The sequence below is a fragment of the Scleropages formosus genome, chromosome 14 (assembly GCF_900964775.1).
Source record: "Scleropages formosus chromosome 14, fSclFor1.1, whole genome shotgun sequence".
Taxonomy (NCBI): domain Eukaryota; kingdom Metazoa; phylum Chordata; class Actinopteri; order Osteoglossiformes; family Osteoglossidae; genus Scleropages; species Scleropages formosus.
In genome coordinates this window covers 27,278,517-27,301,164 of record NC_041819.1, presented here as the reverse complement: position 1 = coordinate 27,301,164, position 22,648 = coordinate 27,278,517, and the positions used below count along the sequence as shown (strand labels likewise).

The 22,648-nt window shown below is 48.8% G+C and overlaps 2 protein-coding genes and 1 long non-coding RNA gene across 3 annotated transcripts; 1 reads left to right on the top strand and 2 right to left on the bottom strand.

Moving 5' to 3' along the window:
• Positions 1-368: 368 nt before the first annotated feature.
• Positions 369-6,900, bottom strand: LOC114912205 (uncharacterized). The gene is made up of 4 exons (XR_003798146.1): positions 6,857-6,900; positions 6,616-6,702; positions 5,415-5,477; positions 369-434 (listed from the first exon to the last, which is right to left on the bottom strand). It is a non-coding gene; the product is annotated as an uncharacterized LOC114912205 (long non-coding RNA).
• Positions 6,587-12,077, bottom strand: LOC114912228 (uncharacterized). The gene is made up of 5 exons (XM_029258178.1): positions 12,011-12,077; positions 7,425-7,733; positions 7,080-7,322; positions 6,857-6,955; positions 6,587-6,702 (listed from the first exon to the last, which is right to left on the bottom strand). The coding sequence occupies exons 1-5, from the start codon at positions 12,069-12,071 to the stop codon at positions 6,587-6,589; spliced, it is 828 nt and encodes a 275-aa protein (XP_029114011.1). The 5' UTR covers positions 12,072-12,077.
• A 5,288-nt stretch (positions 12,078-17,365) lies between these two features.
• LOC114912227 (T-cell surface antigen CD2-like) lies at positions 17,366-22,263 on the top strand. Its single transcript, XM_029258177.1, has 5 exons — positions 17,366-17,453; positions 18,940-19,233; positions 19,455-19,709; positions 19,818-19,955; positions 21,953-22,263. The coding sequence occupies exons 1-5, from the start codon at positions 17,396-17,398 to the stop codon at positions 22,261-22,263; spliced, it is 1,056 nt and encodes a 351-aa protein (XP_029114010.1). The 5' UTR covers positions 17,366-17,395.
• The last annotated feature ends 385 nt before the right edge of the window (positions 22,264-22,648 follow it).

Below are 22,648 nucleotides of genomic sequence, written 5' to 3'. Positions count from 1 at the left end.
CTCTGGTGGGTCTGGGGTTCAAGTCCCGCTTGGGGTGCCTTGCGACGGACTGGCGTCCCGTCCTGGGTGTGTCCCCTCCGGCCTTATGCCCTGTGTTGCCGGGTAGTCTCCGGTTCCCCGTGACCCCATAAGGGACAAGCGGTTCAGAAACTGTGTGTGTTAATTTTGCCAGTGTGAAGTTTTCTATGGGCTTTTAAATCTGCCAAGCTGTGCTGAGCAACTATTCATAGCAGTTGATTACAGTAAATTTCATTTATTAATATATTCATCATTCAACAAGTAATGACTTTTTCCTGTATAGCACTATAGCGCTTCAGTCTCACTTTTCTTGTCCTTCTGTTGAATACTTCTGCGCTCATGCTTTACATTATTTGGGCTACATGCAGGTGGTTCAAACCGCTTCTTTCTTTCACTTACAGGTTTAACGATTACATCTGTGGGGCACCAGAAAACAGCACTATGTGAACAATCAGTAAAGCAACGTTTCATGAACAACTACATTAGAAGTGAACATCCAGAGGTTAATATGATGAAAAACTGTTGTCATTACTTGTGAAGACAAAAAACTGGTTTCCAGCACATGTCACCAGATGTTGGAAGGTTTTTTCAGATACACAGCATGTCTTTAGGCTCTGGAAGGAAACCCAGCAAGACATGGGGAGAACATGAAACCACCACACAGACAGAGGGGGGATGGAACCCACAGCCTTTTGGAGCACCCAGGCGCTCCGAGTCCAGGCTGCATTCTGGTCCCCCCTGTGCTCCTAAGAAGGGGGCCTTTTTGTTGTAAGTTCATTTAAAGGAACAAGTCATTATGAAGAGAACCAAAAAGAATTACTGCACAGAGTGAGAAAAGTAAAGCAATGAAAGGGCTTCTTTCCTCATTGTTTTCTTTCACACCATCTTTTACTCTCAAATTTGAAGAGCAACAACGAGTCACTGATCTCCTGATTGACAGACAGTGCAGAGACACACCGTCAGATACAATTAGAGCACATGTACTTTCTTTTACTGTTTCCAGTTAGCAAATGTCCTTCCTAACATACCTGCATTCTTTCCTGAAAAATGATTTTCACTGTGCTCATGACCATCTGTTTGATGTGTATCTCATGTGAGCAGTGAGAGAATCACAGTACCTCCTGCTTCATCTTTTAGCTGGTGATTGACTTCAGGAAACAGGATATGGCTCATGCACCCATCTACATAGGAGGAGACACGGCAGAGAGGGTCAACAGCGTCAGATTCCTAGGGGTCACCCTCATTGCCAAACTCACATGGACTGAACACACAGCATCGACCATCAAAAAGGCCCATCAACGCCTCCACTTCCTCAGGCGTCCGAAGAAACCCAGGATCCCCACTACAGTCCTCACCGCTTTCTACAGGTGTGCTGTGGAGTCCGTCCTCAGTAGGGTGTATTACATCCTGGGGTGGCAGCTGCTCCATACAGGACAAGAAAGCCCTACAGAGGGTGGTGAAAACAGCTCAGGAAATCGGCACACAGCTACCAGCCTTCGAGAACACCTACACCGCACACTGCCTCAGAAAGACGATGCGCATCATGAGAGATCATAGTCACCCCGCACGGGCACTTCTCTCTTCCATGCCATCTACAAAACAGCTTAGGTCTATTCGAACCCGCACAGCTAGGTACAGGAACAGGTTTTACCGCACTGCTCTAAGACTATACAACACTAACCAATGTGCCACCTTTAGTAACTAGAGTTGGACTGTTCCCTCCAAACACATTGGTACATTACACTGTCACATTAAGCATTCCCACGTTATGAGCTCTTTGGCTGTCTACTGGTGTTATTGTTATTATTGTTACTGTTATTTGTTGTTATTGCTGTTGTATTAAACACTGTCATTGTTTTGTTTTTTTGCAGTATTTCTTTTCTCTTTGTCAATAGTCTGTGGAGAAGCACACACACACACACACACACACACACACACACACACACACACTTTCAGAACCGCTTGTCCCGTATAGGGTCACGGGGAACCGGAGCCTACCTGGCAACACAGGGCGTAAGGGGAAGGGGACACACCCAGGACGGGACGCCAGTCCATCACAAGGCACCCCAAGCAGGACTCGAACCCCAGACCCACTGGAGAGAAAGACTGTGGTCCAACCCACTGCGCCACCGCACCCCCTAGGTTGTGGAGAAGCATTCAAAAAGAATTTCATGATACTTGTACACGGTACTTGTACCTATGACAATAAACTTGAAACAGAAGAGACAAATATTCCATTCCAACCACCCGTTAACCACCCTCCAACCACCACACAACCAACACACCACATTAAGCGTATGGAGGTGACAACAAGACCTAACAATCACCATTCACGTAAGCAAATACCCCCAGGCTTAGGTCTGCTTTCCCCAAGCATTCTGCTGCCTCCTAAGCCACAACCACTGGTTGGATCTTTCCGTTACCTCAGACAAGTTGTTTACCGCTGCCTTTAACGACTAAACCCTAAAACCAAAGTCCAACAACAGCGACGTGGTTGATTTTGCAACAAACCCTCCTGCGCCTACTTCCACCAGTCTAATAAAGCACTGCCAGCCTTGCTCCCTCACCTCAGCAGCCAAATCAGCGTACTTCAACTTCTTCCTCTCAAAGTCGTCCTCCATTGCATCTTCGAAAGGTGCTGTTAACTCGTTGAAGTACATTACTCGTGCGGCCTCGGAGTACAGTACAAAATCGGGTCTCAGAGCCGTAACTGCAACGCACTGCGGCATCTGCAGCTGTTTTCCTACATCAGCAACTAACTTCCAATCTTGTGCGTCACCCCATTTAGAACCCAAACCATCAAGTCCACAGGCTTGACACTCGAGACTCGACACTCACTTGACACTTCCATGCCCAGCGCTTCCTACGGTTACCTCGCTTTCCCTGTTTCCACGTTTGCCTACCCCATCTCTGTGCTTCCCTGGCCCCTTGACTCTCGCCTGTCTCCTGACCTCAACTTTTGGATCCTCCAACAAATGACGTTTGCTCATCGAAGATCTCCTGCCTGCCCCATGGTTCTCCTTTCAGTCTGCCCCTACTCGGCTTCCGCATTTGGCGAGCTTGTGCAGCCGCCCTTGAGTCTGTTGCACCTTGGCGACCATGACAAGTGGCCACCTAATATGAGGCAATATATCAAACTGCAGACACCAAACCTTCAGCATCCCAAGTAAAAAGGACTTGTCAATCGTATTAAATGCCTGCAGAACATCCTGTCTACATCCTTTTCCCTGTTCCTTGTCGCTGAAGGAAGAATCATACCATCTACCCAAGCTCTTAATTGGCTTTTCAACCACCAACAGAATCCTTTATCCATCACTCTGAAAGTTCTTCTGCAATAACTAACCCTTAACAATTGACAAATTCTTACACTTACTAGGTTTCGCTTTCAACCTGGCTAACTTAAGATTGTCATTTAGCTTTCCTAGTAAGTGACAGGTACACAGAACAGTACTAGGAAGCATGATCATGTTGTCCATATATGCTGTAATGTCTTACCTACCTTAATCTGAGCCCAGAACATACTGCAATGTTCTAGGCATCCTGAAAATCCCACAATTTCTGCTTTGTGCACAGATGTGTCAATTAAATTGTTTGCTAACAAATATGTAGACAATCTCTGTACCACTACACTAAAATCTATCTTTTCCTCAACATTAAGAAGGCTTGATTTGCCATATCTCTGCAGCAACAGTTTCCTTGGCTATAAATACCCCTCCCGTTCTCAGCCATGTCTTCAGAGTAATTCCCTTCCTCCATACAACCACCATCTGCGTTCACAAAGACTTTAGGACATCCGGGGCGCCTTTGTAAACCTGATAAGGAACCCCATTAGGTCCCGGTGCAGATGTTGCCCTTGCACAACGAACCACCTCTTGCACCTCTTTCAACCTTGGGGGACTCACACCCAAACATATAATGTCTAGTGTCTATTTTGTATATTGTGTACCTTATATATATTTTTTTATCTTCTATTAGCCCACTCTACTTTTATTAACTGTGTCTTGTCACTGTCATTCTGTCTGTGCTGTGGAAGTTCCTGTCACCAAGACGAATTCCTTGTATGTGTAAACATACTTGGCAATAAAGCTCATTCATTCATTCATTCTTTCATTCTTTCATTCATTCATTTGCACCACAATCTCCTCTAGTGAAGGAATATCTGCAGGCACTTCAAAAACTCTCCCTCTCTCTCCATTGGTGTGCATTTCCTGCAGGTAACTCTCCAGCTCCTGCTTTCCAGCATTTAAACAACCGGACTTCTCCTGCTTAAGCAACAACTTCACAAATTTAATCAGGTTCTTAAAAACCACTACTCTAGCCTGCTTTCTTCTTCCTCCTTCACCTAAGCCTCTCTGCTCTCCTCAGCACCAATAACCTAATTTCAATTCTTCCTGCAGATTGTTAATACTTCTCTTCCCCTCCTCATTTGCTCATTTCCAAAGTCCTTTTAACTGCCTTTTTTCTCAAATCAGACCCTCAATTTCTACCTACCGTCTTGACCTCGGCATAACCTGCACTCCTTTACTCTTCCCCTGATACATCCCAAATCTCTTCATTCCATAATCATAAACATTCTCTCTCACACACTTTCCGAACCGCTTGTCCCATACGGGGTCACGGGGAACCGGAGCCTACCCAGTAACACAGGGCGTAAGGCCGGAGGGGGAGGGGATACACCCAGGACAGGACGCCAGTCCGTCACAAGGCACCCCAAGCGGGACTTGAACCCCAAACCCCCTGGAAAGCTGGACTGCGGTAGAACCCACTGCACCACTGCACCCCTACTAAATGTTCTCACCTGACTGGTTAATCTTACTTTCAGCCGTACCCTTCCAACAATCTAAAATCCCTCTTAAATTGTCATGAATGGGGGTCCACTCTTTGCATTTGGCTGCACCTGGCCATCTTATCTTAGGTTTTGCTCTCGACACCTTTCCTTCCATACCTGCCTAAATATCGACTGCCCCACGTCCTCCCCATGATCGATGCTGCCTTGTGTATCCGTGCTTGGTCTTGTCTCGTCTAAGACAGAGGTTTCGATGTCCTATGGACTTTGGCGTGAAACCTCCCACTGAACTTCACCCGACTTATTTGAACCGCTCTATATGCTGTGGTGATCAATGTGGGGTCCCTGCCTTCATTCCCCCAAGCATTTCTTCTTGCCTTGATGTATTCTTAAGCCTCTCACTGAAGTCACTTTCCTCCAACCGTAAATACGTGGTTATGTTCGTGCCTCTCCCCCTGCTCGTGGTCAAGTTCACGCCAAGGTCTGAAACCATTATATCCACCCATGAATTATCTTCCATCCTTGCTCTAGTTGACTCTTAGGGTATTGATAGTAACATGACCCATGAAAATCCCACCATAGCCATTGGTTTCCGATAAAACCAAATTACCTTCATTAGTCTTCAGTGGAGCTGATTCCTCATCCATCAATTTTTCATCTTTTACATGTTGGTCTGCGAGGACAGAGGAACAGCAGCATCTTAAAACATTTTTTAAAAACATAATTCATTATGTATATTTCACTTTCAGACCTGAACAAAATGCATTTCCAACTTGTGATTTTTTTCCAAAATATCTTTATCGAATATTGAATATTTAATGTTGAAATTAATAAGTTCCACATTAAAACTGGCTTTTATCTTAAAATGTCACACAAAGACACAATTCTTTCAGACACCAAATGTACAGAATTCCAGAATTCATTACTTTTACATTTACTTCTCTTTTATCTTATTATTATTATTCACATTTTTCATCACATAATTTTCACCTCTGTATGTGTTTCATTCGTGTGTGTAATATGACCTGCTGTAGAAGTTTCTAGAACAGTGTTTTTGCCACTGGTAAAATTACACTGTACTGGGAATGGCTGAAGAAGAAGAAGACCTTGGGAGGCCTTTGTCTCTGGTACGAGGAGGTAATACAGGTTGAATAGTACAAAAGGACACCGCAGAGATGTGTAGATGTGTGAATCCACGATGGAGAACACCTGGTGAGAAGTGTAATAAACCGACTTTCTGAGCTTGCTGTGCCTCATTTCTGGAGTGCCAAAAAAGATCAATTCCAACACCGGTGATTTAAGATTCCACATGTAATTTCTGGTTGTTTTCTTTCTAAACTTAGAATGATTCCTCATTATTTTATATATGTTTTCTTGATACGGATCAGAGCTCAGTTTACCCCATGGAATACCAAAATGAGTCCCACTTAGGGTCTGCGCTGAGATCAGACCAGTTTCTGTCTTTTCACCCAGGACTTTAACCCCTACAGTGCTGTCAGATCACACAGGTAACACGGCCACACTTTGTTCCACCAGCTTCTGCCTTAAAACCATCAATGACATTAAACATCCAGATAAAACTTTTACAATATTTAAGTCCCATGTTGTGTAAGAAGATGCTGAAGTTCCCTCCGAGAATTAAGTGTATATTTGTGACACTAAAGGGGACCTGCTCTTCTAAAGGACTCGTGTGGGACGAGGCCTCCACAGGAGTGTAGACACAGACAGCCCAGATCTCCTGAACTCCCCACATGGCGTCCAGCCCCAGGACCCTCCTCCCGATCAGCTGTGAATGTATTCACGTTTCTGACCTGGTTCCCAAATACGTTTCCACCCCCGCTGGCACAGAGGCCCCATGCGCTCCGGTAGCTTCCTCCCTTCCTCCTGGTCAGCAAAAGCTGGGCCACATAAAGCAGAGATGGTAAAAGGTGACGACGCAACACTGTTCCAATTCAGCACATGGAGACCACAGAGCAAAACACTTGGCTAATTACCCCTAAACATGTTTATTTAGACCCAAATACACTATAACATGGTGTGAAAGGAAGGTACCTGTTGCTCTTCTGCGGTAAACACAGTAAGCCCCAGCGATCAAACCAACAGCAGCAGTAACAGTGACGACAGCAATAAGAGCACCGACAGCAGAACGTTCTAGAAAAGAAAGAGAGGAAAAGTGTTGCTGTGTCACCTCTTACCGCACATGTGGAAACACTCAGAAGAGTGTGTCTCTAGGACTCCGAGTCAAACATCTGGCTGCAGCTGGATCTCTGCTCACCTTTAAAGCAGCGTTCAGCAGGAAAGGCCTCACTGCTCTCCTCACTCACAGGGTTCTTCACCACACAGGTGTATGCGGAGTCAGAGCTGCTGACCTGTAGTTCTATTGGCTGATCGGTCCAGTTCCTTAATAAATCATTAGGCCCCTCCCACCGATACTTTCCCATCTCTCCTTCGCTGTGACAGCGTAGAATCCCTACAGAATCCCTCTGCTCACACTGCACTGTTGGTCGGGTCACAGCGTCTACACAGGATACACACAGGTGAAGAGAGTCACACACCAGGGGGCGCAGTAGTAAACACTGTACAAAGGCCGAACCACATTAAGAAAGGTGCTCAACCTCACAGCGTAACAGTGTGGCCGCACACTCGCCAATGACCATCACATTAAACGTGAAGTACTGGAGCCTCTTTTCCACCAGCACCTCGGCTGTGTACCGTCCAGAGTGTCTCTTCTCCAGGTTCCTCACTCTGAGTTCTCCTGTCTCCTGGTTCAGCGTCGTCCTCCCTCTCAATTTACCGAACTCCCTGATTCCTTGACCTCTGACCAACTCGATGACTTTGTCGTTGTTGTGTTTCCAGAGGATCTCTTCGCAAGTGTCCCTGATGGCTGGTGTGAGTGTGACGTCTCCATTCAGTCTGCTGTAGGTCACACCTGTAGTGGAAACATTTCCGAAACACAGGTAAGGAGTAAAAACCCAATGACAAGCAGGTCAGGGGTTCGGCAGCACTGTGCGGAGATGGGGGATGCCTTTCTCTCAGTGCTGGAGCTACTTGTGCACATTATCCATCCATCCATCTTCCTCCGCTTATCCGGGGCCGGGACGCGGGGGCAGCAGTCCAAGCAGAGCCCCCCAGATTTCCCACTCTCCGCACACCTCCTCCAGTTCCTCTGGGGGATCCCCAAGGCGTTCCCAGGCCAGACGGGAGACGTAGTCTCTCCAACGTGTCCTGGGTCTGCCCCGAGGCTTCCTCCCAGTGGGACATGCCCGGAACACCTCCCCAGGGAGGCGTCCAGGAGGCATCCGGAACAGATGCCCGAGCCACCTCAACTGGCTCCTCTCGATGCGGAGGAGCAGCGGCTCTACTCCGAGCTCCTCCCGGGTGACTGAGCTCCTCATCCTATCCCTAAGGTGCACCCAGCCACTTTGCGCAGGAAGCTCATTTCTGCCGCTTGTATCCGCGATCTCATTCTTTCGGTCATGATCCAGAGTTCATGACCGTAGGTGAGAGTAGGAACGTAGATTGACCGGTAAATTGAGAGCTTCGCCTTACGACTCAGCTCCTTCTTCACCACAACAGACCGGTACAATGACCGCATTACTGCGGACGCCGCACTGATCCGTCCGTCAACCTGCCGCTCCATTTTTCTCTCACTCGTGAACAAGACCTCGAGATACTTAAACTCCTCCACTAGAGGGAGCAACTCCCCCCAAACCCGGAGGGGGCAATCCACCTTTTTCCGACTGAGAACTATGGCCTCGGATTTGGAGGTGCTGATTCTCATCCCCGCCGCTTCGCATTCGGCTGCAAACCTCTCCAGTGCACACCGTAAGTCTTGATTTGATGAACCAACAGAACCACATCGTCCGCAAAAAGCAGAGATGAGATCCTGCGGCCACCAAAACAGACACCCTCCGTTCCCTGGCTGCGCCTAGAAATTCTGTCCATAAAAATAATGAACAGAATCGGTGACAAAGGGCAGCCCTGGCAGAGTCCAACATGCACCAGAAACAGGTCTGACTTACTGCCGGCAATACGAACCAAGCTCCTGCTCCGGTCATACACGGAACGAACAGCCCGTAGCAACGAGCCCCGAACCCCATAATCCCGAAGTACCCCCCACAGGATGCCACGAGGGACACGGTTGAATGCCTTCTCCAGGTCCACAAAACACATATGGACTGGTTGGGCAAACTCCCACGAACCCTCCAGCACCCTAGTGAGGGTATAGAGTTGGTCCAGTGTTCCACGGCCAGAGCGAAAACCGCATTGCTCCTCCTGAATCCGAAGTTCGACTATCGGTCAGATTCTCCTCTCCAGTACCCCGGCTTAGACTTTCCCAGGGAGACTGAGGAGTGTGATCCCCCTATAGTTGGAACACACTTTCCGGTCCCCCTTCTTAAAAAGAGGGACCACCACCCCGGTCTGCCAGTCCAGAGGCACCGTTCCCGAACTCAACACAATGCTGCGGAGGCGTGTCAGCCAAGACAGCCCCACAACATCCAGAGACCTGAGAAACTGGGAGCGGATCTCATCCACCCCTGGAGCCTTGTCACCAAAGAGTTTTTTGACTACCTCAGCAACTTCAGCCAGGGTAATGGACAAGTCCCCCTCCGAGTCCCCAGTCTCAGCTTCCTGTACGGAAGGCGTGTCGAAGGGATTGAGGAGATCCTCAAAGTACTCCTTCCACCGCCCGAGGACATCCTCAGTTGAGGTCAGCAGCGCACCATTTCCATTGTAAACAGTGTTGGCGGAACACTGTTTCCCCCTTCCAAGCCGCCGGATGGTTTGCCAGAATCTCTTTGAGGTCAACCGGAAGTCTTCCTCCATGGCCTCGCTGAACTCCTCCCAAGCCCGAGTTTTTGCTGTGGCGACTGCCAGCGCTGCATTCCGTCTGGCCGGCCGGTACCCGTCAGCTGCCTCAGGAGTCCCATGAGCCAGCCAGGCCCGATAGAACTCCTTCTTCAGCTTGACGGCATCCCTTACCTCCGGTGTCCACCACTATGTTCGGGGATTGCCGCCGTGATAGGCGCCAGAGACTTTACGGCCGCAGCTCCGGACTGCCGCCCCGACAATGGAGGTGTGGAACATAGTCTATTTGGACTCAATTTCCCCAGTCTCTTTTGGGACCTGGTTGTTGAAGCTCTGTCGGAGGTGGGAGTTGAAAACCTCTCTGATAGGGGCCTCTGCCAAACGTTCCCAACAAATCCTCACTATGCGTTTGGGCCTGCCAGGTCTATTCAGCTTTTTCCCCCGCCATCGAATCCAACTCACCACCAGGTGGTGATCAGTTAACAGCTCAGCCCCTCTCTTCACCCGAGTGTCTACGACATATGGCCGAAGATCAGAAGAAACGACTACAAAGTCGATCATCGCCCTCCGACCTAGGGTGTCCTGGTGCCACGTGCACTGATGGACACCCTTATGCATGAACATGGTGTTTGTTATGGATAAACCGTGACTAGCACAGAAATCCAATAACAACTCACCGCTCGGGTTCAGATCAGGGAGGTCGTTCCTCCCAATCACGCCCCTCCAGGTGTCACTGTCGCTACCCACGTGGGCGTTAAACTCCCCCAGTAGAACGACAGAGTCCCTAGTGGGAGCGCTTTCCAGCACGCCCCCCAAGGACTCCAAAAAAGCCGGGTACTCTACACTGCCATTAGGCGCATAAGCACAAACGACAGTGAGAGACCGTTCTCTGACCCGAAGGCGCAGGGAGACGACCCTCTCGTTCACCAGGGTAGACTCCAACATGTGGTGGCTGAACTGGGGGGCTATTAATAAGCCCACACCAGCCCGCCGTCTCTCACCCTGGGCAAAGCCAGAATAGTGGAGAGTCCACCCCTGGTCGAGAAGAGTGGTTCCAGAACCCAAGCTCTGAGTGGAAGTGAACCCGACTATATCTAGACGGTATCATTCAACCTCCTGCACCAGCTCAGGCTCCTTCCCCGCCAGTGAGGTGACATTCCAAGTCCCAAAAACCAGAGTTGGCGCCCGAGGTTTGGGTCAGCTGGGCGCACCGACCCCTTACGGTCTCTCTGGCAGGTGGTGAGCCCACCGAAGAGCGGCTCCCCGTCATGGCTTCGAGCTGAGCTCGGCCAGGTCCCGTGGGCATAGACCTGGCCACCAGGCGCTCCCATGCAAGCTCCCCCGCCCCCCAAGGCCTGGCTCCAGGGTGGGACCCCATACCGGGCGGGGTAAACGAAAACTTTGATTTAATAGTCATCATAAGGGGCTTTTGTACACACTAATATGCACTTATAAATATTGCAGCATTGGGGTGTGGTTTTCGTTTGGGTTTAAGGTCCCACCTTGCAGCTGATACATTTACTGGTTTTACTGTGAAGTTTTATTATTATTGTATTGATTTTAGGTAGGGTGCAGTGGCGCAGTGGGTTGGACCACAGTCCTACTCTCCAGTGGGTCTGGGGTTCGAATCCCGCTTGGGGTGCCTTGCGGTGGACTGGCGTCCCGTCCTGGGTGTGTCCCCTCCCCCTCCGGCCTTACGCCCTGTGTTGCCGGGTTAGGCTCCGGTTCCCCGTGACCCCGTAAGGGACAAGTGGTTCTGAAAATGTGTGTGTGTGTGATTTTAGGTAACGCATAACAAAATGTATGTATTAATTTATTCAATAAAGGGATGTGATGAACCAAAAGATTAGAATTGACATGATGGACAGTCTGGACACATGCTGTTTTGGTGGTCCATTGTGATTCAGCAATAAAAAGTTCTCCTCGCCACTGCCTTGTGTTTCAGTAAAGGCTGCACTATGGAAAACACTAGTGTGTGTGTTCATATCCCCATTGGCACCGTGACCGTGCTCCACACAACAGGACGCGGCCTTGAGTACTGCTGGGACCCAGTGGTTCAGGGTTACTCAGGTATCACCAGCGTACAGAGAAATACCATGGTACTTTCCCCCTTCCTCTCATACCAGATACGTCCTTATTGTTCATAAGAGTTTTTGCTAGATCAGTAATCATAAGTGTGAACAGTAATGGGGTGGCACAGAAAAACTGAATCGGCAAAACTCTCATTCTCAATTTCAAACATAAATGTTATTAAAAATAACAATTTACAGTAGATGTGGACTGAGGCCAAGTTCCTGCTACATGTACAGTAATTCATATATGAAAATGACAAGTGACTGAGCAGAGAAAACGCACTTTGTGATTCAATTGCACTAAAAAGGCCAATAAAATACTCACCAGATGTCAAATCCATGAGAATAAAGAGGATATGACTGTATATTAAGAGTTTTCCTTCCATCCTGGTTTTGTGAGTCTCAGTAAAAGTGAAAGTGAAGGCAGTTTGGAATTCCACCTCTTCCTATTTAGCTTCACATTTAAAGGGAAATGACACAAGAGATTCCAAAGCAAAGACAGATATAACCACATTTCATCTTCTCATTATTTTACTCATAGTCATGACAATAATTCATTTTAAAAAAACAAGTACTTTTCATACCTAAAATATTTCTCCTGTCTGTTCAAGTTTTACTCGATTTTTTCGTTGTTTGTCAGCTTCCATCAGGATCTAAATTTCACCTGATGAATTACCCAGTCTTCTCTCACCTCAGGTTATTTCTGCAAATGTATTCAGTATAAATGTGTTTTGCCCAATTTGAACATGTGTGACAATAAGCGACAAAAATTATCTTTTTACTTCATAGCACTTTCCTGTAGTACTGCAATGTAACACAGGCTCTTTTCATTAAATAATTATTCTTCATCTTTCCGAATACTTAAATTATTATTATTATTATTATTATTATTATTATTAATGGAGGAAACCCACACAGACTAAACTGATTTGTACTGTGAGGGAGCCGCCCTAACCTAACAACTAACACTAACCTGAACTCCTAACCCTAACTGCTAACCCTAACCTCAACCCCAACCCCAACCCTAACCCTAACAACTAACACTAACCCTAACCCTAAGCTAACCCTAACCCTAACCCCAACCCCAACCCTAACCTGCACCAGGGTCCCCCAGACTTCTGGTATGATGCCCCTCCTACTTCTACTGACCCCTTAACATATTTGTGATGAGTAAGTCTTTACTTTATTTTCTGCATATTTATATTTTTGTATTTCTTGCTTGTTTAGTGTCTTTATTTATTGATTTTTCTCTGATATGTACATCGCTTAGGAGAAAAGCGTCTGCTAAACGAATAAATGCAAATGTATTTACTTTTAAAGGTTCTCCTCTTTGTTAATTCCCTCTTGCATTTTTGTTTGTTGTAATATTTCGATCCAGTTCCGTGTTTTTTATGATCCAGACTTTTGTGATTACTGCTTTTGTCAGTAAAGTTTGTTTTAAAAAAATGGAATTCGGTCTCATTGGTTTGTGTTCCGTTTCTTCCGGTTTGTGGGGTGACGTCACGCCTCATTTTTTACACCCACACCCATATTTTAAAACATAAGAGAGAGAGAACGGAAGTTCGAACGACGCAACCGCCAGGTGGTGCTATTGTTGTTACAATGGAAATTAAACAGGTTTTTAATCTAGGGTGTCGCTTTTTGCTCGCGACTAAGTTTTTATTGTCACGGTTGAACTCGACATTAACTGGACACTCAGCCATATGTCCACGGTGTCCTCACAGGTCTCCCAGAAGAGCACAGTCCAGAGGAGTCCATCGTTCTCCTCTCCCGTGCTGCAATGTTACAGAGCACACACACACAGTCTGAAACCACTTGTCCCATACAGGGTCGCAGGGAACCGGAGCCTAACCCAGCAACGGAGGGTGTAAGGCTGGAGGGGGAGGGGACACACCCAGTCTGTCGCAAGGCACCCCAAGCGGGACTTGAACCCCAGACCCACCGTGCCCCCCCATGTTACAGAAAAAGCTCTGACTCAACAGCTTTATTCTCTGCAGTTGTGGCTCCATCAGCATATGTTGAGCACCTTCTCCAGATGTTCCTCTCTCCTCACTGCTGGTGCTCAGCCTACCTCCCAGCTGCTGCACCACTACTTCTTCGTCCCCGATGCCAAGAGCAGGACGTGTCGCCTACTTCGTGTCCCCTCCGTCCACAGCGACCGTTTCCCTCACATGTAACCGTGTTCCCATTTTCTAACTCTGCGCTTTCAGGAATTTTAACTTCTTCCGAAGTTTCATCTGCATCTCTCTTCTGCCGCTTTCTCCCAGGATGTGTTTTGTGCTCAAGCAGAGAAGGTGAGGAGACAGAGTGCAGCCCAGTCTTGCTACTTTTCCTGTCCAAAACCCTTCTGTTTGTCAATGTCCATGTCCTCTCTCGAGCTCATTATGGTGATTCCCAGTGAAAATGTGCCAGTACTCACTTTTTTCTGAGTACATTTCCCACGATCAACACAATGTTACTGGGCTGGAGTCAAAAAACACGCAGAGACCTCCTGAACCCCCCCCCCCCCCCATATGATCACACACAGTGGTGATGCTTTTTTCCCTCTCTTTGTCCAGAGTCTGAGTAGGACACCAGCCACTTCTCCTGACACATTTTGCTACAGAAAATACGTCGCGCATTTAAACATAAACTCAACCACATCATCGTAGTTATTATGGGTCTGAGGTGCGAGACACAGCACACAGATGGTGTGTCAGCCTGTATTTAATATGAGAAAATTAATTCCACGATTTAAAAGTGTGCAAGATACAACCTTACTGAAAATTACCTTTTTACTTTCATAATAGTGGGACAGTTGCCTCACAGCACCGGTGCTGAGTAATTTTACTGGAGCAATTTAAGGTAAGTGCCTTGATCAAGGGTCTGACAGCTGGAGGTGAGATTCAAACCTGTGATCCTTGGGTGTGAAAGCAGGAGCTCTGAACACTGTGTTCCCCGTGTGTCTGAGTGAGTTTTAGACCAAGTGTCTCTTAACTGTCCACCATGTGCCAATGTGTGTATTGTACACAGGGAGTGTGCTATCTGGGCTTGACCTTGTGCTTCCAGGATAGACTCCAGACCCCCGTGACCTTGACCTGAAAAAGTGGTTAAGGAACGGGAGTGGCTTCTCTACGATTACCACGTGGCAGCGAGAGGGGACACTTTTTTCCTGTCAAATTCCTGTGTGCATAAAGCAGTAAAGCAACACTGATTGTGACACTTTTGAAACTGGGTAAACACATTCATATTGTTAGATATTTAAAGAAATAATACAGTTTCAAGAACTAGTAAAAAAAAAACGGCTGAATGAAGTGGAGTTTATGTCTTGTACAAGCTTACAATTTCAGGGGGGCGGGTGGCAGGTGGCACAGTGGGTTTGTCTGGGTACTGCTCCCTGGTGGGTCTGGGGTTTGAGTCCCGCTTGGGGTGCCTTGCGACGGACTGGCGTCCCGTCCTGGGTGTGTCCCCTCCCCCTCCAGCCTTACGCCCTGTGCTGCTGGGTTAGGCTCCGGTTCCCCGGTATGGGACAAGCGGTTCAGAAAATGTGTGTGCGTGTGTGTGTGTGTGTGTGCGTGTGTGTGCGTGTGTGTGTGTGTGTGTGTGTGTGTGTGTGTGTGTGTGCTTACAATTTCAGGGGGGCAGGTGGCAGGTGGCACAGTGGGTTTGTCTGGGTACTGCTCCCTGGTGGGTCTGGGATTTGAGTCCCGCTTGGGGTGCCTTGTGACGGACTGGCATCCTGTCTTGGGTGTGTCTCCTCTCCTTCAAGCCTTGCACCCTGTGTTACTAGGTTAGGCTCTGGTTTGCCCTGATCCCACTTGGGACAAGTGGTTTCAGACCGTGTGTGTGAAGCACCAAGAGCACCCAAGAGCTGCTGGGGAGTTCAGTACAAAGTACTCTAGATGGAGTCCGGATCCCAGCGGTGGTTTGCAAGAGTCTCGTAAAGAACACTGCACTCATTCTCAACAGCGGAGTATTTCTAAAGACCTGCTCCATGTTTAAAATTCTCTAATTCAGAACATTTCTAAGTGCTTAACTACCAAAACTATTGTCAGATAAAGTCCACATATTTTCTGATGTTTAAATTATTAACTTTTTCATTTTTTACAGTTTACCAGAAGAAGTTGTACACAGATTTACTGCTTCAGAAATTTCCCAGCTCTTTGTCAGAACGGTGAAACTCTCAAAACTTCGTCCATCCAGAGAGAGAACCGGAGCCTCGTATTCGCAGTGCCAGCGTTTCCTTTTCAACGGGTGAGCTGTCCCAAAAGTACACTTACCGCTCATTTACATCTACCTGTACATGTGTTCATTTATAGGACACTTTTCTCCAAAGAGACGAACATCTCATAGAAAATACAATGTGTTCATTACAGTAGGAGAAAGAGACACTTAGATTCAGACGTGTGATTCCCTAAGGACAGTTAGTTTTTCTTTCCACCCTTTGAACCAATGTTCCTCACACGAGTAGCTGAATAAAACTTTATCCAATTTCCTCCTAATAATTTTTTAAAAACATATACAAACATGTAGAGAACTTGCCGTCCTCACTTACAGCGTGCTGCATCATGAGAGGGATGCGCTATATGGACGTGTAACGTGCAGTGCGCTATGAATTATGGAAAGTGGGACGTGGGCCCTGCAGTGCATTATGGGATACAGATAAAGACCCGGCAATGTGGTGTTTCCTTTGTCGAGGTGCAGATGCAAATACAGGTTTCCCGCTGTCATATTTTCAGCAGTTTCAAAGTCAGGAAGTGCCCTATATTGAAAATATTTCACGTGCTTTTAGCTACTTTGCCGCACGTGTGTGTGTGTGTGTGTGTGTGTGTGTGTGTGTGTGTGTGTGTGTGTGTGTGTGTGTGTGTGTGTGTGTGTGTGTGTGTGTTGTGAAAGTTGCTCAGCTCACTAAGCTGTTGTGTGTCTTTTATGATTTCATACATGCTTTAAATTTCACCTGGATCTTTTAACACTTGTTATTGCAGTAGAAACACTTCTCTGATTTAACTGTCAAATGTATGATGGAAAATATATCCATATGAAATAAAAAAAAGCCAAATAAATTCCATTCGCTGTTTCTCAGATCCAGGAAGGCGGTGAACAAACGTTGCTGTAGTAAACGCAGCGCTGATGGTTGAGAGCTCTCCTTAACTTTCTAATCAGTCGAGTCTTTAAAAGCCTTTATATGTCAAGTTTTGACTAATTTCTACAGAGATCTCGTCTAAGCCGACCACAGTGCGGCACCGCGAGCGTGTGGGAGACGACCCCCCCCGGACATCCAGCGTCCCGCCGCGCTGCCTGAGACACACCTGGTTTCCATGACGACCACAGGAGGATCTAGCCGATAAGCGCATCCTGCGGCACGCGCCAAACCCCCAGCTGCGCGTGAAGGACGGGGGCTCGCGGGGCCTCTCAGGTGGCCCGTGCAACGACACCGTGAGCAAAGGGAGCCTGCTGCGTGGAGGCCCCAGGCAGGCGGCGGGTTCGAGCTGGTGGAGAGGAGGGGAGAGGAGAGGAGAGGAGGACGGCACTTCCTCCGTGCCGCTCATTCAGGTCATCCTCCCCACTCACCAGCGCGCCTCTTTCGCTTTGTCTGAAGTGCGGTGTGTTAGAGGACTGCGCAGCCCTGACCGCTCTTTCAGCCCAGCACACACACACACACACACACACACGCACACACACACACACACACACACACACACGCACACACACACATGCACACGGGGACACGATGAGGGCCACCATCCTCTCCGTGCTGCTCCTCTGCTCAACCACCTTCATCCTCGGAGGTAAGTGTGGAAAAGTCACCCAGTTGTCTGTTGAACTCATGTACATAAATTTCTCAACCTTTTGGACCATTTGAGCTGCTTTAAAATCTCGTGCTCATTTCCTGCTCTGCGACTCGCTGGTTTTCTGACCTCAGTTGGAGCTCTTGTTCCGAAAAGGTTTTTACGCATTTTCTGCTGAAATTAATAAATCAGGAGTAAATCCATGCAAAGGTGTGACAGTTTGTGCAGGACTGTGATTCTACAATAAGATTAAGTTTTTTTAAATTTGTGATGAACCAGTAAGTGCTATAAATGACAGTGAAAACAGTGTGGTCTTAATGGAATTTAACTGTATATGGCGGTATAAAATGAAGGACGAGAATTTAAACGAATTTTAAAAAAGAGGCAAAATCTGTGATGTATTTTGGTTTAAGAGACTAATAAAAGTCAGAGATTGTGCTTGATAAGGAAACTTGTTTTTTCCACAAATGGAAAAAATGAACTTCCTCAAGTATGAAGTTCTCACTTCCCCTCACTAAATTGTTCACAAGCTCAAGAAGCTTCTTGAAAACAATAATCAGTTGTTTTGGTTTTTATCTTCAAAGTGCAATTTAGTGTCAGTACAAAGAACATTGTAGACATCTGAAATCACTTGGGAAATGTGAAAAAACTTAATTTTTTAAAGTTAGAAAGTTGAGAAAGATCTATAAAAGCTGAAAGTTTTAAAAATAAATTAAAAAATATTTTTCTATTTATTTGTGAGTGCAGTAATGTGGGGAACATGTGTCTGCAGATTGATAATCTGTAAATATCTGCACTGCTTAGAAATAACCTTCATGGTGTCCCTCAGAACCGAGAGGTGACCAGTTGGATGGGAGGACGCTTGGGGACGCTTGGGGACCGTTTCGTTTTCTCACATGAAGACGGCACTCGACCTCCTCGTTGACCTTTGTGAAACACACAAGGGCGCCACACGCCACACGCCACACGGGCGGCCGGTGGAGAGACAGCTGGCGGCAGCGCAGCGCGGCCATTTTGTGCGCCGTCCTCCTCCGCAGCTCGAGTACCTCTAAAAACGAAAGCCGGTGTTGGGGAGAGAGGCCTCCGCACTTTTTACCGTGAAGCCGAGGACGAAAAGGCTGCGGGTTCAACTTCTTGCTCTGTTTGTCCGCAGCCGGTCCAATAAATACCGTTCCGTCGAAATCGGTGGTCCTCTGAGCTCTTTCCATCTTTCTGAGTCAAATCGTTCCGTGAAGAGACAGAGCACAGTATGAAGACACAGTACAGGGGAGCTGCAGTCACTGCTCTCTGTTAGGATGAGGCAGCTGGCAGCTGAGGAGAGGAAAACAAAAAAACACCTGCTGTACAACTTTTTGGTCACTAAATGCAATAACTGTGTGGATGATCTGTGCTTGTGTTGTGGTCAGCGTTCATGTGGTCACTGGGTGTTTCTCCCAGCATTGCGTGCGTCTCTTATTAATTCCCTGACCTTCTCTACCTCCTGCAGTAACAGCCGACGCCAAGTGCGATGTGAGCGGAGAGGTTGGAGACAGGGTGCCCATTGATCTGGGTTATCCGTACACCAAAGCAGAAGATGAACTGGTCTGGAAACGCAGCACAGTGACAATCATTAAGCAAAAGAAAGGAAAACTCGTAACAGGAAAAGAAGGAGATGTAGAGGATAATGGATCCCTTGTCCTGCACAATGTGACGATGGAGCAGAAAGGAGAATATTCTGCTGAAGTGTTTAACAGTGGTGGAAAACAGGTGTACTCAGTAACGAAGAACTTGTGCGTGAGAGGTGAGGGGAGCAGAACATGGACACTCCGACGGACTGTGATATTCTCCTTTTGTAAAAAACGCAGTAATTTTGCACACTTTGTATTGCGTTTTCACACAACTGACAGAGATCCTGACATTAAGTGTCTCCTGCTATATTTTAAGGCAACAATATTATTAAGCATCATCATCACCATCACTGTGCTGTTCATCATGCTCATCTTCATATCTTCATTTTTCCAGAGAAAGTTTCGAAACCCGGCAAGCCCTCGTTCACGTGCTCGGATTTCTCGGTCAAACTGACCTGCAGTGCGCAGGGCACCAGCTCGGACATCGTGTGGCTGAAGAACAACAAAGAGACGAAGAAGACGGGCACAGCTCTGATTCTGAAGCTCACCGAAATAACGGCAGCTGATGAATTCTCCTGCAGCATCTCAAACAAAATCCGTTCGGCGCAGAGCGACGCCGTCAAGGTGTCATGTCCAGGTCTCACTCCAGGTGTGTCTCCTGGTCCACGTTCGCTTTACTGCGCTCTCTATGTGTCACACGCAGGATTTAGAAAACAGCATCCACAGCAGCTTCCGCTGAACCTTCTTTGCGTTTCAGAACGAAAACTCTTCGGCTTGGACATGTACATCATGATAGCGATCCTCGCGGGAGGAGGCGGCCTGTTCCTCATCCTCGTCGGGGTCCTGGTCTTCTGCTGCTTCCGCCGCTACAGGCAGAACAAGAACCGGTTTAGAGGTAGGAGCGGGGCCCGTCGCCATGGCAACCGTGTCCTCGGCCCGTTTAGCGACGCGCAAGCGGCGGTTCGGGACATTTGCCGCGTGCGGCCTCGCGCCCCGGCCCGGCCCGGCAAGCGCTGACGGACACCCGGCCTTATCGGTGCCGGAACTGCGGACCGAAACACGCCGAGAGTTACGGAAACACAGCCCACTGTATTAAGCAACACCGTGTGTGAAGACACACACGTGGAGCTCATTCCTGCCAAAGGTCTCATGCAGGCAGGTCTTTCATGTGGGCCGCAAGCCGCAGTGGCGGCAGCAACGACACGGGCGGCTGAGGGTTCGAGCCTCGTCCCGCCGGCTTCCGCCTCCAGCAGTGACGAGCGGAACGTTGCGCAGTTCTTTGTCCTCCGCCTCCGAGCCGCAGATGCGGAGGCACCGAGCTCTTCCCGACGTGACGCGGAGGAGCGTCGGTTGCGGAGGAACGGGCTCTATGAGGGCCGCGGCGCGACCCGGCAGGGGGCTCAGCGGCTGGGGGGCGGTCCCTTCGACCAACCACAAGTGTGCTGCTGTTCCCCGTTACACCCTTTGTTACGGCACATACCGCAGTTACTCCTCTTAGGTAGATCCCGTCGTGTCTGTATTGTTCCACACGTTCGAAAATGCGAAACGTCATGTTGCGGAGCCGCAGAAATAGACACACAATTACTCTTTTATGGTAAAGAGTCTTTTCACAAAAGAGTGATTACGCTTCCTGAGCTGCAGCCCGGAGATGGTGTCATTTTAGAGACGGCAGAAAGAAACTGTGGCTGCAGGAAGGAATGAGTCAGAATGAGGCGTTTCACATGTCTTATCTGATTCGGAGAAATCGTGTGTGTGAGTGTGTGCGTGTGTGTGTGTGTGTGTGTGTGTGTGTGTGTGTGTGTGTGTGTGTGTGTTAGAGCAGCGCAAACCAAGAGGAGGAGGAGTCCACACATCTCTCGTGTCGGATTCTTCCTGCAGCTCAGGCGCAAGGCCAGTGCTCTATTTCCCATGAGGCACCGCAGACGCCGTGTGACGATTTTAGGACCTACAAAGGAGGGAACAGATTAGGGAAGAATTTGTGAGGCAGGAATTTGATGCAAATACAACTTAAAAGTTACATTTGAAAAATCGAATTCTGGAATTTCTAGGCTTTTCCTAAGCAAATATCTTTTCGGCAAAGTCCTTCATGACGTCCTCGAAGTCCGTGTTACGATTCTCCAAATCGTAACGCTCTACTCATCATCGGTCGGCTGAATCCGAGTCGATAAAGACACACCAGTGTGTGAAGAGCTCAGGCGACAGAGTTCAGCGCTGCCCCGTCGCTCAGTCGTGTAGTTTAGCGTGCGAACAGTGTCAGGTGCTTCACTTCTGTCGCCGAAATTCAGTCGGCGTTTAGCCCCCTCCCGCACTCCCAGACACGACGTGCGTACGGCCTGCGAACACCCCGATCGGCTCCCGCGCAAACCCGCAAGTGGTCGCCGCCCGGCGTGAGACGGGGACGAGGATTCCGGCGGACGGAGAGTCCGAAGGGGGCGGCGGAGACGCTCGCCACTCGGGGACACTAGGGTGCGATGACAGCTGCTGTCCGTGGTGCGCAAAAGAGCACCGTTGTGTTACTGCAGCTTTTTAAAGATGGGGGACGTGGTGTGTGTGTTAAATATAGCAGTTATAACGTAGCAAGGGGTCTGAGGTTCAAGTCCCGCTTGGGGTGTCTTGTGATGGCCTGGCGTCCCTTCCTGGGTGCGTCCCCTCCCCCTCCAGCCCTGTGTCCCGTGTTGCCGGGTTAGGCTCCGGTTCGCTGCGACCCCCTTTGGGACGAGCAGTTTCAGACAGTGCGCGTGTGTGCGTGTGTATCAGGTGGTGTGTTACCCATGGAGCGTCAGCGCAACAAACGCAAGGAGAGCAAACAAGCGCTCATGTAACCCGAGCGGTGTGTAAAACGGGCCGAGGTGTCGGGCTGTGAGCAAACCCTGCCGTCGAATCTCCCCGCAGATGAGGAGGAGCTCCGACTGGCCGCCGTCACCCAGCAGCAGCAGCAGCAGCAGAAGCGGCAGGAGCAGCGGCACCAGGAGCAGGATCCGTACGCGCACCCGCACGGGCAGCACCGGCACCAGGCGCCCCCGCGAGGACACGCGCCGCCCTGCCCCCACCCGCAGAACGGAGACGGACAGACGCCGGCGCCGCCCAGGTCGAGAGGCAAACCCCGCTCCAGACCGCCGCCGGTGCCCGCCGAGGACGGGGCGGAGGAGCAGCCGCCACCCCGACCCAGGCCGAGGCAGTCGGCGCCCCGGCACAACCGCTAGGCCGCGAACGTGCGCTACCGAGAAGGCCAGCGACCCCAGAACCGCCCATTTCATTTACAGAAAGAGTTACTTATGAATTCATTTCCCTTCAGCAAACTCTCCTCCTCAGTGACGTGCAAATCAGAGTAAACAAAGTGCATCATCAACCCACAAAGAGCTTTAGACACACACACCGGATGATGGACACACGCTTGTGTGTGTGACACCACCGTATTGCTGGTTCGCATCCCTCCAGCGGCTCCTATAGAAGTGACGTTCAAACAGCAAATACACAGTTAATCATAGATGGTGTCGGACTCTTCGATGGAGCTTTCAGGAGATCAGGAGAGAAGTGGCTCTCAGAGAGATGGGTTCTAGACCCTTCTTCAGTGACCAGTGTCCACGG

Bases quoted from the DNA above. Each gene is read 5' to 3' on its own strand.
- LOC114912228 (XM_029258178.1), bottom strand. From the start codon at position 12,071: ATGGAAGGAAAACTCTTAATATACAGTCATATCCTCTTTATTCTCATG. The intron at 6,956-7,079 runs GTGAGCAGAGAT...TTTCTTTTCTAG, and splicing joins TGCTGAACGCTGCTTTAAAG to AACGTTCTGCTGTCGGTGCT. The intron at 6,703-6,856 runs GTACCTTCCTTT...TATGTGGCCCAG, and splicing joins TTACCGCAGAAGAGCAACAG to CTTTTGCTGACCAGGAGGAA.
- LOC114912227 (XM_029258177.1), top strand. From the start codon at position 17,396: ATGAGGGCCACCATCCTCTCCGTGCTGCTCCTCTGCTCAACCACCTTC. The intron at 17,454-18,939 runs GTAAGTGTGGAA...TACCTCCTGCAG, and splicing joins AACCACCTTCATCCTCGGAG to TAACAGCCGACGCCAAGTGC. The intron at 19,710-19,817 runs GTGTGTCTCCTG...TTTGCGTTTCAG, and splicing joins ATGTCCAGGTCTCACTCCAG to AACGAAAACTCTTCGGCTTG.